The following is a 19,361-nucleotide window of genomic DNA, read 5'->3' on the forward strand; positions in this document are numbered from 1 at the left end:
AACATATTGGTAGTCTCGCGTTTGTAATAACTTTCCACCCCCAGTAGATGGGAGCAGTGTGACTTTTTGGCACTTCCATACCCTTCAGTCGAAACGAGAAGAAGAATCCATTCCAACACTAGCCGTAGCTAGCTAACTGGCTACCAAAACATCCCTATGTGTCTGCAAGTTAATATATAACTCAGGATTGTATGCATTTAGTCTCGGGTTTGTTTTGCCAAAATGCATAACGTCAGGATTTCCATTCCATCGTTCCGCTCAGAGGACAATCCGATGGAGAAAGGGTACACGGTAAGATCTTGAATGTATGCACCAGTAAGCCTCCGCAAAACAACAATCATAGCTAACATTGAAAGTTTGCAACAAATGGTTGAAAACAAACCAATAGCATATTTATTAACTTTGAGTAATGTTAGCGAAACAGTCAACCAATGCTGTCAACTAACGTTTATTTGACGTGACTAGACAGAGTGGGAGTAGAGAAGACCCGGTTGGGTGCTATCCATTCAATTTCACCAATTTTACAGACAGTAAAAAACGATTTTGACGATAACTCTTGACAGGATGTGAAACATCGATCAACTGCTTTAACAAGTTTCCTGACCTCCCGAGTGTTTCCCTTGATAGCAAAGTCACTAAAGCACCATTTTGTGTAACTAATGCATTGTGTTGAAAAATGCAATGTTTTAAATGGCCATGACTGTCAAATGTGAATTGATTCAAGGCATATCTCTGTACGTTCATATGTCACATTTCTCCGAACCATGATGACTGTTTATTTTCATCACCAGGTCTTTAAAATCGAGGTGCTAATGAATGGTAGACAGCATACAGTGGAGAAACGCTACAGTGAATTCCATAATCTGCATAAAATAGTGAGTTTGTGTACCATTGACTGACTTACACTACATCACCAAAAGTATATGGACACCTGCTCGTCAAACATCTCATTCCAAAATCATGGGGCATTAATATGGAGTTGGTCCCCCCTTTGCTGCTATAACAGCCTCCACTCTTCTGGGAAGGCTTTCCACTATATGTTGGAACATTGCTGCGGGGACTTGCTTCCATTCAGCCACAAGAGCATTAGTGAGGTCGGGCACTGATGTTGGGCGCAGTCGGCGTTCCAATTCATCCCAAAGGTGTTCGATGGGGTTGAGGTCAGGGCACTGTGCAGGCAAGTCAAGTTCTTCCACACCGATCTCGACAAACCATTTCTGTATGGACCTCGCTTTGTGCACAGGGGCATTGTCATGCTGAAACAGGAAAGGGCCTTCCCCAAACTGTTGCCACAAAGTTGGAAGCACAGAATCGTCTAGAATGTCATTGTACGCTGTAGTGTTAAGATTTCCCTTCACTGGAACTAAGGGGCCTAGCCCGAACCATTAAAAACAGCCCCAGACCATTATTCCTCCTCCACCAGACTTTACAGTTGGCACTATGCATTGGGGCAGGTACCATTCTCCTGGCATCCGCCAAACCAAGATTCATCAGTCGGACTGCCAGATGGTGAGGCGTGATTCATAATTCCATAGAATGCGTTTCCACTGCTCCAGAGTCCAATGACGGCGAGCTTTACACCACTCCAGCCGACACTTGGCATTGCGCATGGTGCTTGGCCATGGAAACCCATTTTATGAAGCTCCCGACGAACAGTTATTGTGCTGACGTTGCTTCCAGAGGCAGTTTGGAACTCGGTAGTGAGTGTTGCTACCGAGGACAGACGATCTTTACGCGCTTCAGCACTTGGCGGTTCCGTTCTGTGAGCTTGTGTGGCCTACCACTTTGCGGCTGAGCCGTTGGGGCTCCTAGATGTTTCCACTTCACAATAACAACACTTACAGTTGACCGGGGCAGCTCTAGCAGGGCAGAAATTTGACGAACTGACTTGTTGGAAAGGTGGCATCCTATGACTGTGCCACATTGAAAGTTACTGAGCTCTTCAGTAAGGCCATTCTACTGCCAATGTTTGTCTATGGAGATTCCATGGCTGTGTGCTCGATTTTATACACCTGTCAGCAACGGGTGTGGCTGAAATAGCCGAATCTACTAATCTGAAGGAGTGTCCACATACTTTTGTATATGTAGTGTATATTCCTGGTGTAAGAACAGAGCCCACAATACTTTCAAAACATATACTGAGCCATCATAGTCAATAATATGATAAGGCTGGACTAGGTTAGGGGGGTGATAATTAGTGGAATAGGCTTAATATATGGGTGAAGGATATGAAAAGCATAATCGTTGGAATTTGGCTTGAGCTAGGCTTTGAATGTTTCCTCTACCCTAATCCATGCCCTGTAACCATGCTCAATGTGATATCTGCTTCTTTAAGCTGAAGAAGAGCATAAAGCTGCCTGAGATCCCCTCTAAGCATGTACGGAACTGGGTTCCCAAAGTTCTGGAGCAGAGAAGACACGGTCTGGAACTCTACCTACAGGTAATGAAAAACGCCGACAGGCCTACACTGACTATTTCCTCTAACCCATCTTTTGTATCAATACAGCTCATTGAAATGGTACTTACATTTTTTCCGACTTACATTTGCTTTTGTTTCTTGTGTCCATAATTCAACAGACTATAATTATGGAGAATGAAGTTCTCCCAAAGATATTCCTGGATTTCCTCAACATCCGCCACTTTCCCTCACTGCCAAAAACAGAAAGTTGTGGGTGAGTTTTTATACTATGTGCCCTATATACTTGTAGAACATCTCTCCTCTCCTCTGTGAAAGAATAGAGTTCCTGCCTTTATATAAAAATCCCCAAACTGATTCTGAATCTTCTATGTTTTTCTTTCATTAAAGGTCATTTGAAATGGAATCTGAAGAGTCAAGGTTTGTTAAGTGATTTTGAAAGGTTCATCCATTTTGAATGTTATATTGTTTTTGTGCATCTCTGAGTGATGTTCTATCGATTCCCTAGGTCATTTAATGTTTTCATGTGTTTCTAAGTTATTGGCGTTCAAGCAGGCAGAAACCCAGCCGGTATTACGTAGCACCGTGATAAAGTTGCTCTCACTACACTTGGAATACGACTTTTAGATCGCCAAAACCTATATCATACATGTCAGATTTCAATACTGGCCAATGTCATAACTCGGGAGGATGTCTTCTCTCAAATGAGCCATTGATAATATTTTTGTGATATTCCTACCTCGATATTTGTAATTTAATGGAGGGTCTAGCACATTTTTTCCTATTTAGTCCAGGGTGCATTGTATGGTGCAGTTGCCAGAGATATTATAAAGATATTATAGAAAGGAGATAGGAATCCAATGAATGCAGGTTGAACATGGTGCGATAGCTGTAAAATCGCCTAAACAAACTGCACTAACTAGATACGTTACATGCTGATATTGTCTTTGGTATTATTGTGTGTAGCTACGTTTGCTAGCTAGCTAGCCCATAGAGAGAGCATTGCATTGTGGATTTTGTAATCGACTTGAGCTGCAACGGATTTCCACAACGATTTTCCATGTTTCTACCAACCTTGTTATAACGCCAAAATGAAACATTTGTTCACAAAAAAATATTCATCTAGTGTTATTTAACACTGTAAATTAAAGGAATTAGTGGTTTTTAGTGGATTTTACCTTTGTATAGTTTATTGAGTTTATAGTAGTTTATGTGATATAGGTTAATTCCAAAGTATAATGTCAAAATAGCTAACTAGTCTGCATAATTTTGTCAGAGTACTGGCTTTATCAGGCTTGTGGCCCTTAACTCCCTTAATTGATCCTTCTCCTCTCTGTAGTAAACTGACCCATCAGCCAACCATGCTCTACCAGCGAGACCCCTACCTGCTCCCATCCACCCACGGTAACATATCTTTACACATCTTCATACTGCCCATGAATAGACAATCAATATCGTTGCAATATTAAAGTGAGATCTCTTTGCATAATATTTAATTATGCAAATACAATAGCGAATCATTTGAAGGGGAAATATTGTATAGAACAAATCAGTTTTACTTTGCTTTTTTCTCCTCATAGATACATTTTCAAATGTTGTCATAGAAGGAGTGATACATGGAATATTTTACCCAGACCTTCAACCAAGGTAGAGTTACTGAATGCCAGCTTGGAGGACTTACTACTAACTCTTGAAGACAAAGGGATGATTCAGAAATGTACAGTTTCAATTTTGTAAACGTTATTCTAATAGTTGTGTGTGTGGATATATACCATTTTTATCTATTCATAGTAATTTTGTAGTCTGTTTCCCAGCATTAATGGATATGTTGATTTATATTTTAGAGCAAAGGCCTCAAAGAAATGCCTTTTCTGAAGTATTGTTACTCAAAGATGAACACTACTGTATCATGGTTGCAAAGGGAAGGAATATTACTGAACATTTTTTTAATGTACCAGTAAACTACCAGAATTTAACTTTCAAGGATTTTATTTAATCTACTACAAGACATCTAGTGGCCCTTTTGGGTACTTCAGATTATCACAGGTGTCTAATTATCTCTTGCCCTCTGTCCCTTACATTAAAAATAAAAAAAATAATCAAATAAAAAAAATTATGACAACGCTGTCAAACATTATCCTAAATGTTAACGATCAATTTAGTGAATAACATTGGTGTTTAATATTATATATGCTTTTTTAAATTAAATAGGCTATTTTCTCTTGAACCATATGGCCTATCCACTAGAAACTCATGGACAATATGGACACAGATATAAAAAATGAATACTACACTGACACTCAGTTTATTAGGTACACCACCCGTTAACGAAAAGGAATCGCTCCTACAGACAGTGAGTCACATGGCTGTGGCTTGCTATATAAAGCAGGCAGACGGGTATCGAGGCATTCAGTTACTGTTCGGTTGAACGTTAGAATGGGCAAACCAAGTGACCTAAGTGACTTTGAGCGTGGTATGATCGTCGGTGCCAGGCGTGCCGGTTCCAGTATCTCAGAAACGGCCGCCCTCCTGGGCTTTTCACGCACGATAGTGTCTAGGGTTTAACAAGAATGGTGAGACAAACAAAAAACATTCAGTCAGCAGCAGTCCTGTGGGCGAAAACAGCTAGTTGATGAGAGAGGTCAAAGGAGAACGTCAAGAATCGTGCAAGCTAACAGGTGGGCCACAGACAGACATATTACAGTGCAGTACAACAGTGGGGTGCAGAATGCCATCTCGGACCACACAACTCGTCGATCCTTGTCACAGATTGGCTATTGCAGCAGAGGAGCACACCGGGTTCCACTCCAATCAGCTAAAAATAAGAAGAAGTAGCTGCAGTGGGCACGCGATCACCTACACTGGACAATTTAGGAGTGGAAAAACATAACCTGGTTTGACTAATCCCGGTTCCTGTTGCGTCATGCTGATGGCAGAGTCAGTATTTGGCGTAAGCAGCATGAGTCCATGGACCCATCCTGCCTGGTGTCAACGGTAAAGGCTGGTGGCAGTGGTGTACCGCCGTCCAATCTGCAGCAACTGCGTGATGCCATCATATCAGCATGGACCAACATTCCTGTGGAACATTTCCAACTTGTAGAATCCATGCCCCAAAGAATTCAGGCTGTTCTGGAGGCAAAGGGGAGTGCGACCCGGTATTAGATGGGTGTACCTAATAAACTGGCTGGTGAGTGTATATATGAATACATTTTTAAAAAAGTTATTCAAGTATAAATTACCATAGATTGCCATAGATGACCTGTTAATTACCAGAATTAACTTGGGTAAATTACCAGTAGCTTTACAACCCTAATCATGATGTTATGACAAAATCTGAGCTAAGGCATATGCATATAGACTCAGCCTAATGGATCTACTAATGGTATTTCACTAAAATGAAGGTGAGACCTCGAGCAGTTTTACACTGTGATATGTTGGTGAAATAACCTTACTAGATCAAACAATAAACTCTAATATATTAGCTATGAATGAATGAAGGACAACCGATCAAATGCGTCAAACGGGTGGTTAAAAAGCTGAAATATAAAAAGGGAAGCTGAACTTGTCTGTGTCAATGTAATAAGATGTATTTGTTTGTCTGCCTTATCTCAACTTTGAGTGTGTCTATTGTAAAGAAGAACAATGTGGTTCATTGTTGCTCTTTTTGAGCGTGGGACTGCTGCTGTAAACCTACAACAAAGGGCCATTTAAATGCCAGAGTTTTGATCCAACTTAGCGACTCAATCACTACAGATCTAAACTCTTAGTGGTGCTGGAATGTTCCGCTGATGATAATGCTGTGTGTAATGCACAGTTGATACTTTTTCGTAGTAAGTAGAGCTTAGTTGGTCTAACATTACTTTGTACTTGTCATTCATTAGACAATTATGGATGGGTAATACAATAGATACACTAAAAGATATGAGGATGGTCTGGACATTCTATTGACTAGAATTCTCTGCCATCCTTGATATTTCTATCCAATTTGTTCTCTGAATTGAGACCAGGTGGACACTAGTGCACTTAAAGTGAATAATTTTTCATTTTTAAATGAAAGGTAAACTTGGGTTAGTTGAGAAGTCATGTATAGAACTATCCACTTCAACTGAGATAAAATCATGCACTGTGTTAAAAATCCAGTGATTCATGTATCTTGTGTATATAGCTTGTGTACCTTGTATCTGTACAGTACCAGTCAAATGTTTGGACACCTAATCATTCAAGGGTTTTTCTTTATTTTGACTATTTCCTACATTGTAGAATAATAGTGAAGACATCAAAACTATGAAATAACACATATGGAATCATGTAGTAACCAAAAAAGTGTTAAACAAATCAAAATATATTTTATATTTGAGATTCATCAAAGTAGCCACAGTTTGCCTTGATGACAGCTTTGGACACTCTTGGCATTCTCTCAACCAGCTTCATGAGGTTGTCACCTGGAATGCATTTAAATTAACAGGTGTGCCTTGTTAAAAGTTAATTTGTGGAATTTATTTCCTTCTTAATGCATTTGAACCAATCAGTTGTGTTGTGACAAGGTAGGGGTGGTATACAGAAGATAGCCCTATTTGGTAAAAGACCAAGTCCATATTATGGCAAGAACAGCTCAAATAAGCAAAGAGAAACAACAGTTCATCATGACTTTAAGACATGGTCAGTCAATCCAGAAAATTTCAAGAACTTTGAAAGTTTCCTCAAGTGCAGTCGCAAAAACCATCAAGCGCTATGATTAAACTGGCTCTCATGATGACCGCCATAGGAAAGGAAGACCCAGAGTTACCTCTGCTGCAGAGGATAAGTTCATTAGAGTTAACCTCACAATCAAATGCCGACCGTATTATCTCCCAAGACAATTTTCTTCGGTTATAGTCATGGCCGTGTATATCCCCCCTCAAGCCGATACCACGACGGCCCTCAAAGAACTTCACTGGACTTTATGCAAACTGGAAACCACATATCCTGAGGCTGCATTTGTTGTAGCCGGGGATTTTAACAAAGCAAATTTGAGGACTAGGCTGCCGAAGTTCTATCAACATATCGACTGTTGTACTCGCGCTGCTAAAATCCTCGACCATTGCTATTCGAACTTCCAGGATGGTTATAAGGCCTTCCCCCGCACTCCTTTCGGCTAATCTGACCATGACTCCATTTTGCTTCTCCCTTCCTACAGGCAGAAACTCAAACAGGAAGTACACGTACTAAGGACTATTCAACGCTGGTCTGACCAATCGGAATCCACGCTTCAAGATTGTTTTGATCACGCGGACTGGGATATGTTCTGGGTAGCTTGCGAAAGTAATTTCGATGAATACACTGAAACGGTGACTATCAGGAAGTGTATAGGTGATGTTGTGCCCACTGTGACTATTAAAACCTACCCTAACCAGAAACCGTGGATAGATGGCAGCATTCGCGCAAAACTGAAAGCGCGAACCACCGCATTTAACCATGGCAAGGTGACCGGGAATGTGGCAGAATACAAACAGTGTAGCTACTCACTTAAACTGGCAATTAAACGGGCAAAACATCAGTATAGAGACAAAGTGGAGTCACAATTCAACGGCTCAGACACGAGACATATGTGGCAGGGTCTACAGACGATCACGGACAACAAAAGGAAAACCAGCCACGACGCCGACACCGACGTCTCGCTTCCAGACAAGCTAAACACCTTCTTCGCCCGCTTTGAGGATAACACAGTAGCAAGGCTGCCTTCCCAGACGGCATCCCTAGCCGCGTCCTCAGAGCATGCGCAGACCAGCTGGCTGATGTGTTTACGGACATATTTAATCTCTCCCTTTCTCAGTCTGCTGTTCCCACATGCTTCAAGATGGCCACCATTGTTCCTGTACCCAAGAAAGCAAAGGTAACTGAACTAAATGACTATCGCCCCGTAGCACTCACCTCTGTCATCATGAAGTGCTTTGAGAGACTAGTCAAGGATCATATCACCTCTATCTTACCTGTCACCCTAGACCCACTTCAGTTTGCTTACCGCCCCAATAGATCCACAGACGATGCAATCGCCATCACACTGCACACTGCCCTATCCCATCTGGACAAGAGGAATACCTATGTAAGAATGATGTTCATTGACTATAGCTCAGCATTCAACACCATAGTACCCTCCAAGCTCATCATTAAGCTTGAGGCCCTGGGTCTTAACCCCGCCCTGTTCAACTGGGTCCTGGACTTCCTGACGGGCCGTCCCCAGGTGGTGAAGGTAGGAAACAACACCTCCACTTCGCTGATCCTCAACACTGGGGCCCCACAAGGGTTCGTGCTCAGCCCCCTCCTGTACTCCCTGTTCACCCATGACTGCGTGGCCAAGCACGCCTCCAACTCAATCATCAAGTTTGCAGACGACACAACAGTAGTAGGCTTGATTACCAACAATGACGAGACCGCCTACAGGGAGGAGGTGAGGGCTCTGGGAGTGTGGTGCCAGGAAAATAACCTCTCACTCAACGTCAACAAAACAAAGGAGATGATCGTGGACCTCAGGAAACAGCAGAGGGTGCACCCCCCTATCCACATCGACGGGACCGCAGTGGAGAAGGTGGAAAGCTTCAAGTTCCTTGGCGTACACATCACCGACAAACTGAAATGGTCCACCCACACAGACACTGTGGTGAAGAAGGTGAAACAGAGCCTCTTCAACCTCAGGAGGCTGGAGAAATTCGGCTTGGCACCTAAAACCCTCACAAAGTTTTACAGATGCACAATTGAGAGCATCCTGTCGGGCTGTATCACCGCCTGGTACGGCAACTGCACCGCCCGCAACCGCAGGGCTCTCCAGAGGGTGGTGCGATCTGCCAAACGCATTACCGGGGTCAAACTACCCACCCTCACCTACAGCACCGGATGTCACAGGAAGGCCAAAAAGATAATCAAGGACATCAACCACCCGAACCACTACCTGTTCACCCTGCTATCATCCAGAAGGCGAGGTCAGTACAGGTGCATCAAAGCTGGGACCGAGAGAATGAAAAACAGCTTCTATCTCAAGGCCATCAGACTGTTAAATAGCCATCACTAGCACTTTAGAGGCTGCTGCTGCCTATTGAAATCACTGGCCACTAAATTCCATTCCTTACTAGTTTTGTGTGTATTTGATATATGTTGTAGAATTGTTAGATATTACTTGTTAGATATTACTGCACTGTCGGAGCTAGAAGCACAAGCATTTGCAGCCCAAATAAATGAGTTTGAGTAACACACACATCTCAACATCAACTGTTCAGAGGGGACTGTGTGAATCAGGCCTTCATGGTTGAATTGCTGCAAAGAAACCACTACTAAAGGACACCAATAAGAAGAAGAGACTTGCTTGGGCCAAGAAACACGAGCAATGGACATTAGACCGGTGGAAATCTGTCCTTTTAGCCTGATGTCTTTGTGAGACGCAGAGTAAGTGAATGGATGATCTCCGCATGTGTGGTTCCCACTGTGAAGCATGGAGGAGGAGGTGTGATGGTGTGGGGGTGCTCTGCTGGTGACACTGTCAGTGATTTATTTACCAGCATGGCTACCACAGCATTCTGCAGCGATACGCCATCACATCTGGTTTGCGTTTAGTGGGACTATCATTTGTTTTTCAACAGGACAATGACCCAAAACACACCTCCAGGCTGTGTAAGGGCTATTTGACCAAGAAGGAGAGTGATGGAGTGCTGCATCAGATGACCTAGCCTCCACAATCACCTGACCTCATCCCAATTGAGATGGTTTGGGATGAGTTGGACTGCAGAGTGAAGGAAAAGCAGCCAACAAGTGCTCAGCATATGTGGGAACTCCTTCAAGACTGTTGGAAAAGCATTCCTCGTGAAGCTGGTTGAGAGAATGCCAAGAGTGTGCAAAGCTGTCATCAAGGCAAAGGGTGGCTACTTAAACAAATCAAAATATTTGAGATTTTTCTAACACTTTTTTGGTTACTACATGATTTCATAGTTTTGATGTCTTCACTATTATTCTACAATGTAGAACATAGTAAAAATAAAGAAAAACCCTTGAATGAGTAGGTGTGTCCAAACTTTTGACTGGTACTGTATGTCCTGTACAGTATGTATCTTGTGCCATGACACCCTACCATTAATGACACTGTGGAGTTGTACTGTAGCACTTTAGGCAGAGCACAGTAATCTGTAAAATATAATGATTAAGACTGACTGCAATAAAGCATGACACTTCAATAACGGTTTCTCTTTTTTCTCAAATAATGAGTGAAACTTCCTGGCATTTATGTGTGGACTACATATTCATAAAACTTTTACATTTACCCCATTTTAAGGTTTACCCAAAATCTGAAACATGCATGATCATGAGCTTTCAAGTTCAAAACACTGAGAATGCAAATTTTGTTTCACGTTCATAGAATCACGTTATTAGAAAAGTACCAACTGCATTTTGGAATGCAAATGGTGACAATGTTTGACTTATTACCATAGGTTTCATAATGCACAATGTCATAATTTGGTCTCACATAGTAAAGCTAGCATATAAAGTTAAGCTCCACCACTTTTCACAAGTGGAGTTACCCTCAATCAAAAATTGACCTCATTAAAGTTAGGCATAGCAAAGAGATACATTTTGTGAAGGTGCATGTTGGATTTAACTTGAGTAATTTAAAATAAAAAATGATGATACTTCTGACAATATACAAATAAGGCAAAAATAAACAATCTTGCACAACCTCGGAATGTATTTATTTGTTTGTAAAACAGGAGGATCAGTCGTAACACAATCAGAAACTTGCCCCTGCACAATTTTAAAATAGAATGCAGGCTTTTACAAAACAAAAATAAAACGTTTTAACATTTCAAATGTTCCAAAACCATTGAAATAAAAATCCATTGACAGTCTAGTGCCTCTCACTGTCATTCAAACACATTCATTCATTTACTAATACATTTTCTCACACACAAACAATACTCCTAGAGCTCATCGTGGCCGACTACATCCGTGAGGTCCTGGTTGGCCTCTGTCTCTGGTTCCTTCATGTTGGCAAAGGCCACTTCCCTGGTCAGCTGCTCCAGAGGAGGGAGGCCCACCGCCAGGTTACGCATAGCTATGGCTGTCATCAGAAACCTACAACACAGAGCGCATGGTACCCTCAAAGATATGTGCCTTATATTTACTATCTATGACATGTACTCCTTCATATAATGCTAATGTCTACATTAAAGGGAATTCAATTTCAACATTTTTCAACTTCATATTCATCATCTCCAGCACCACCCCAACATTAACATACACTACATGGCCAAAAGCAGCCACACACAAGCCTAAGATCACCATGCACCATGCCAAGCGTCGGCTGGAGTGGTGTAAGGACCAACTCCATATTAATGCCCATGATTTTGGAATGAGATGTTCGATGAGCAGGTGTGCACATACTTTTGGTCATGTAGTGTATGTGAAAATGGCACGTTTCTATGTTTTGTAGTAAAAAAGATAGAGGAAGATAAGTGACATCAACCAATTTGTAGACAATTGGTTAAAATCTCATGATGTATACCGATGATGTCATTGGAAACGCTTATCTTACTATGTTTTTTACTACAAAACATAGAAATGCGCCAAGCTGGTGCAGGATACCAGTGGAAAGTGGAGTAATCGCATGGGTTTTAAGAGAAGATAGGATAATTACTATAATCCCCATGGGGAAATTGTTTGCGGCTCTGTGTACATTAAAACATCATCAACCAAGGACATCGAGACAAATACAGACATAACTACTAGTTTTACTAGTCATGGGTTTTGGTAGTTGCAATGAAAACAAAACACTCACGTTCGCAGTAAACCGGTTCAGCCTTTCGAACACATTGGCTTCTTCACTTCCTTAATTCGTTCCTGTTGTGTGCGTTAGTTCCATTTGTGTGTACAGTGCATACGGAAATTATTTAGACCCCTTGACTTTTTCCAAATTTTGTTACATTACAGCCTTATTCTAAAATGGATTACATTGTTTCCCCCCCCCCCCCCCCCTCATCAATCTACACACAATAACCCATAAGGACAAAGCAAAAACAGGTTTGTAGAAAATTTCGAAAATGTATTAAAAATAAAACACTGAAATATCAAATTTACATAAGTATTCAAATCAAATCAAATCAAATTTTATTGGCCACATGCGCCGAATACAACAGGTGCAGACATTACAGTGAAATGCTTACTTACAGCCCTTAACCAACAGTGCATTTCTTTTTAACAAAAAAGTAAACATAAAACAACAACAAAAAAAGTGTTGAGAAAAAAAGAGCAGAAGTAAAATAACATTAGGGAGGCTATATATACAGGGGGGTACCGGTGCAGCGTCAATGTGCGGGGGCACCGGCTAGTTGAGGTAGTTGAAGTAATATGTACATGTGGGTAGAGTTAAAGTGACTATGCATAAATAATTAACAGAGTAGCAGCAGCGTAAAAGGATGGGGTGGTGGGGCAGTGCAAATAGTCCGGGTAGCCATGATTAGCTGTTCAGGAGTCTTATGGCTTGGGGGTAGAAGCTGTTGAGAAGTATTTTGGACCTAGACTTGGCACTCCGGTACCGCTTGCCGTGCGGTAGCAGAGAGAACAGTCTATGACTAGGGTGGCTGGAGTCTTTGACAATTTTGAGGGCCTTCCTCTGACACCGCCTGGTATAGAGGTCCTGGATGGCAGGAAGCTTGGCCCCAGTGATGTACTGGGCCGTACGCACTACCCTCTGTAGTGCCTTGCGGTCGGAGGCCAAGCAGTTGCCATACCAGGCGGTGATGCAACCAGTCAGGATGCTCTCGATGGTGCAGCTGTAGAATTTTTTGAGGATCTGAGGACCCATGCCAAATCTTTTCAGTCTCCTGAGGGGGAATAGGCTTTGTCGTGCCCTCTTCACGACTGTCTTGGTGTGTTTGGCCATGATAGTTCGTTGGTGATGTGGACACCAAGGAACTTGAAGCTCTCAACCTGTTCCACTACAGCCCCGTCGATGAGAATGGGGGCGTGCTCAGTCCTCTTTTTTTTTCCTGTAGTCCACAATCATCTCCTTTGTCTTGGTCACGTTGAGGGAGAGGTTGTTGTCCTGCCACCACACGGCCAGGTCTCTGACCTCCTCCCTATAGGCTGTCTCATCGTTGTCGGTGATCAGGCCTACCACTGTTGTGTCGTCGGCAAACTTAATGATGGTGTTGGAGTCATGCCTGGCCATGCAGTCATGGGTGAACAGGGAGTACAGGAGGGGACTGAGCACGCACCCCTGAGGGGCCCCCGTGTTGAGGATCAGTGTGGCAGATGTGTTGTTACCTACCCTTACCACTTGGGGGCGGCCCGTCAGGAAGTCCAGGATCCAGTTGCAGAGGGAGGTGTTTAGTCCCAGGATCCTTAGCTTAGTGATGAGCTTTGAGGGCACTATGGTGTTGAATGCTGAGCTGTAGTCAATGAATAGCATTCTCACGTAGGTGTTCCTCTTGTCCAGGTGGGAAAGGGCAGTGTGGAGTGCAATAGAGATTGCATCATCTGTGGATCTGTTGGGGCGGTATGCAAATTGGAGTGGGTCTAGGGTTTCTGGGATAATGCTGTTGATGTGAGCCATGACCAGCCTTTCAAAGCACTTCATGGCTACAGACGTCAGTGCTACGGGTCGGTAGTCATTTAGGCAGGTTATCTTAGAGTCCTTGGGCACGGGGACTATGGTGGTCTGCTTGAAACATGTTGGTATTACAGACTCAGTCAGGGACATGTTGAAAATGTCAGTGAAGACACTTGCCAGTTGGTCAGCACATGCTCGGAGTACACGTTCTGGTAATCCGTCTGGCCCTGCGGCCTTGTGAATGTTGACCTGCTTAAAAGTCTTACTCACATCGGCTACGGAGAGCGTGATCACATAGTCATCCGGAACAGCTGGTGCTCTCATGCATGCTTCAGTGTTGCTTGCCTCGAAGCGAGCATAGAAGTGGTTTAGCTCGTCTGGTAGGCTTGTGTCACTGGGCAGCTCGCGGCTGTGCTTCCCTTTGTAGTCTGTAATAGTTTTCAAGCCCTGCCACATCCGACGAGCGTCAGAGCCAGTGTAGTACGATTCAATCTTAGTCCTGTATTGACTCTTTGCCTGTTTGATGGTTCGTCGGAGGGCATAGCGGGATTTCTTATAAGCGTCCGGGTTAGAGTCCCGCTCCTTGAAAGCGGCAGCTCTACCCTTTAGCTCAGTGCGGATGTTTCCTGTAATCCATGGCTTCTGGTTGGGGTATGTACGTACGGTCACTGTGGGGACGACATCATCGATGCACTTATTGATGAAGCCAGTGACTGATGTGGTGTACTCCTCAGTGCTGTCTGAAGAATCCCGGAACATGTTCCAGTCTGTGCTAGCAAAAAAGTCCTGTAGCTTAGCATCTGCGTCATCTGACCACTTTTTTATTAACCGAGTCACTGGTGCTTCCTGCTTTAGTTTTTGATTATAAGCAGGAATCAGGAGGATAGAGTTATGGTCAGATTTGCCAAATGGAGGGCGAGGGAGAGCTTTGTATGCGTCTCTGTGTGTGGAGTAAAGGTGGTCCAGAGTTTTTTTTCCTCTGGTTGCACATTTAACATGCTGGTAGAAATTAGGTAGAACGGATTTAAGTTTCCCTGCATTAAAGTCCCTGGCCACTAGGAGCGCTGCATCTGGATGAGTGTTTTCCTGTTGATTTATGGCCTTGTACAACTCATTCAGTGCAATCTTAATGCCAGCATTGGTTTGTGGTGGTAAATAGACAGCTATGAAAAATATAGATGAAAACTCTCTTGGTAAATAGTGTGGTCTACAGCTTATCATAAGATACTCTACCTCAGGCGAGCAAAACCTCGAGACTTCCTTAGTATTTGATTTTGTGCACCAGCTGTTGTTTACAAATATACACAGACCGCCACCTCTTGTCTTACCGGAGTCAGCCGTTCTATCCTGCCGATGTAGCGTATAGCCCGCTAGCTGTATGTTATCCATGTCGTCGTTCAGCCACGACTCGTTGAAACATAAGATATTACAGTTTTTAATGTCCCGTTGGTAGGATAACCGTAATCTTAGGTCATCCAATTTGTTCTCCAATGATTGAAGATTGGCTAATAGGATTGATGGGAGCGGCAGTTTACTCGCTCGCCGTCGGATCCTTACAAGGCATCCCGACCTACGTCCACGATATCTCCGTCTCTTCCTCATGCGAATGACGGGGATTTGGGCCTTGTCGGGTGTCTGTATGATATCCTTCGCGGCCGCCTCGTTGAAGAAAAAATCTTCGTCCAATACGAGGTGAGTAATCTCTGTCCTGATATCCAGAAGCTTTTTTTGGTTATAAGAGACGATGGCAGAAACATTATGTACAAAATAAATTACAAATAACGCGGAAAAACACACATAATAGTACAATTGGTTAGAGGGCTGTAAAATGGCAGCCATCTTCTCCGGCGCTGTTATTCTCATTCAGACCCTTTATTTGTTGAAACACCTTTGGCAGCGATTACAGCCCTGAGTCTTCTTGGGTATGACGCTACAAGCTTGGCACACCTGTATTTGGGAATTTGTCCCATTCTTCTCTGCAGATCCTCTCAAGCTCTGTCAGGTTGGATGGGGAGTGTCACTGCACAGCTATTTTCAGGTCTCTCCAGAGATGTTTGATCGGGTTCAAGTCTGGGCTCTGGCTGGGCCACTCAAGGACATTCAGAGACTTGTCCCGAAGCCACTCCTGCGTTGTCTTGGCTGTGTGCTTAGAGTCGTTTTCCTGTTGGAAGGGGAACCTTCACCCCAGTCTGAGGTCCTGAGCGCTCTCAACAGGTTTTCATCAAGGATCTCTCTGTACTTAGCTCCGTTCATCTTTCCCTCGATCCTGACTAGTCTCTAAGTCCCTGCCGCTGAAAAACATCCCCACAGCATGATGCTGCCACCACCATGCTTCACCGTAGAGATGGTGCCAAGTTTCCTACTATGTAGGCCTGATTGGTGAAGTGCTGCAGAGACGGTTGTCCTTCTGGAAGGTTCTCCCATCTCCACAGAGGAACTCTGGAGCTCTGTCAGAGTGACCATCGGGTTCTTGGTCACCTCCCTGACCAAGGCCCTTCTCCCCCGATTGCTCCGTTTGGCCGGGTGGCCAGCTCTAGGAAGAGTCTTGGTGGTTCCAAACTTCTTCCATTTAAGAATGATGGAGGCCACTGTGTTCTTTGGGACCTTCAATGCTGCAGAAATGTTTTGGTACCCTTCCCCAGATCTGTGCCTCGACACAATCCTGTCTCGGAGCTCTACGGACAATTCCTTCGACCTCATGGCTTGGTTTTTGCTCTGACATGCACTGTCAAGCAAAAATCAGTTGAATTGACCACAGGTGGACTCCAATCAAGTTGTAGAAACATCTCAAGGATTATCAATGGAAACAGGATGCACCTGAGCTCAATTTCAAGTAGTAAAGGATCTGAATACTTATGTAAATAAGGAATATTTTATTATTTTTAATACATTTGCAAAAAAAAAAAAAAATAAACTGTTTTCGCTTTGTCATTGTGGGGTATTGTGTGTAGATTTTTGAGGACCATTTTTTATTTAATCCTTTTAGAATAAGGCTGTAACGTACAAAATGTGGAAAAAGCGAAGGGGTCTGAATAATTCCTGAATGCCCTGACCTGTTCCGTTGCGTACCAGCTCCTGCAGTTCAAACAGCTTAGTGAAGTTCCTCTGTAGTGCTGCCTCTGTGGTGTCGACTTAGATGTACATGTAGCAGGACGGCCCCTCAGACACTGTGTACACCTTTTGGTAGGCCCCAGCAGGAAGATGCTCACACACACACACAATGAGTACCCCTAGCAACATCATGGCAACTGGAATGTGAAACTTATGTTTAGCAGTGAGTTCCACACCATTATAATGACTACAGTAATCCAGTTGAATCCAGTTGAATGGTGTCATTACAGGCTGGCTATAGCAGGTGGGGTGATGAAGGAGCATACCTGCTTCTGCTCTCCAGGTTGGAGCGTGTAGTTCTTCTTCTCATCCACTATCTCAACATTCAGCTGGCCCTGCAGCACCTGCATACTGGTGTTGCCCAGGTCGTCACTGACATACAGTGCTATGAAAAAGTATTTGCCCCCTTTCTAATTTTCTCTACTTTTGCATATTTGTGATACTGAATGTTATCAGATCTTCAACCAGAACCTAATATTAGATAAAGGGAACATAAGTGAACAAATAACACAACAATTACATATTTATTTAATTTATTTCATAAACAAAGTTATGCAACACCCAATTCCCCTGTGTGAAAAAGTAATCGCCCCCTTACACTCAATAACTGGTTGTGCCAGCTTTAGCTGCAATGACTCCAACCAAATGCTTCCTGTAGTTGTTGATCAGTCTCTCACGTCGCAGTGGAGGAATTTTGGCCCACTCTTCCATGCAGAACTGCTTTAACTCAGTGACGTGTGGGTTTTCAAGCATGAACTGCTCGTTTCAAGTCCTGCCACAACATCTCAATTTGGATTAGGTCTGGACTTTGACTACGCCATTCCAAAACGTCCAATTTGTTGCTTTTTAGCAATTTTCATGTAGACTTGATTGTGTGTTTTGGATCATTGTCTTGCTGCATGACCCAGCTGCGCCTCAGCTTCAGCTCACAGACGGATGGTCTGACATTCTCCTGTAGAATTCTCTGATACAGAGCAGAATTCATGGTTCCTTCTATTAAGGCAAGTCGTCCAGGTCCTGAGGCAGCAAAGCATCCCCAAACCATCACACCACCACCACCATGCTTGACATTTGGTATGATGTTCTTACTGTGGAATGCAGTGTTTGGTTTTCGCCAGGCATTACTGGAACCATGTCGCCCCTGCCCAGTCATGTGAAATCCATAGGTTAGGGCCTAATTTATTTATTTCAATTGGCTGACTTCCTTATATGAACTGTAACTCAGGAAAATCGTTGAAATTGTTGCATGTTGCGTTTATATTTTTGTTCAATATATATACAAACACTGAATATACCAAACATTGGGAACACCTTCCTAATATTGAGTTGCACCCCGCCCCCAGGGATGGTGCCGCATGTTGACTCCAATGCTTCCCACAGTTGTGTCAAGTTGGCTGGATATAATTTGGGCGGCGGACCATTCTTCATACACACAGGAAACTGTTGAACATGAAAAACCCAGCAGCGCTGCAGTTCTTGACACAAACTGGTGCACCTGGCACCTTAAACCATACCCAGTTCAAAGGCACTGAAATGGATCATAGCTTTCACCTGGTCAGTCTGTCACGGAAAGAGCAGGTGTTCTTAATGTTTTGTATATAAAGTTTCTTCAAGTGCAGTGGCAAAACCATCAAGCGCTATGATGAAACTGGCACAGGAAAGGAAGACACAGAGTTACCTTTGCTGCAGAGGATAAGTTCATATACACACATATATATATATATATATATATATATATATACATATATATACACATATATACATACACACATACAGTATATACATACATACACATATACATACATACATATATACAGTGAGGGAAAAAAGTATTTGATCCCCTGCTGATTTTGTACGTTTGCCCACTGACAAAGACATGATCAGTCTATAATTTTAATGGTAGGTTTATTTGAACAGTGAGAGACAGAATAACAACAACAAAATCCTGAAAAACGCATGTCAAAAATGTTATAAATTGATTTGCATTTTAATGAGGGAAATAAGTATTTGACCCCTCTGCAAAACATGACTTAGTACTTGATGGCAAAACCCTTAATACTTGGTGCCAAAACGTTTCTTGTAGTTGGCCACCAGGTTTGCACACATCTCAGGAGGGATTTTGACCCACTCCTCTATGCAGATCTTCTCCAAGTCATTAAGGTTTCGAGGCTGACGTTTGGCAACTCGAACCTTCAGATCCCTCCACAGATTTTCTATGGGATTAAGGTCTGGAGACTGTGCTTCTTCTTGAGCCACTCCTTTGTT

The 19,361-nt window shown here is 43.1% G+C and overlaps 1 protein-coding gene across 1 annotated transcript; it reads left to right on the forward strand.

Annotated features, from left to right (window-relative positions):
- The first annotated feature begins 79 nt into the window (after positions 1 to 79).
- On the forward strand, positions 80 to 4,498 carry LOC311128027 (sorting nexin-24-like). Its single transcript, XM_084159966.1, has 7 exons — positions 80 to 291; positions 792 to 875; positions 2,336 to 2,440; positions 2,578 to 2,672; positions 2,807 to 2,836; positions 3,756 to 3,820; positions 3,997 to 4,498. Exons 1-7 carry the CDS (start codon positions 223 to 225, stop codon positions 4,065 to 4,067), a joined length of 519 nt encoding a protein of 172 aa, XP_084016092.1. The 5' UTR covers positions 80 to 222; the 3' UTR covers positions 4,068 to 4,498.
- Positions 4,499 to 19,361: the final 14,863 nt, after the last annotated feature.

The sequence above is a fragment of the Coregonus lavaretus genome (genome assembly GCF_964263955.1).
Source record: "Coregonus lavaretus genome assembly, chromosome: 4".
Lineage (NCBI taxonomy): Eukaryota > Metazoa > Chordata > Actinopteri > Salmoniformes > Salmonidae > Coregonus > Coregonus lavaretus.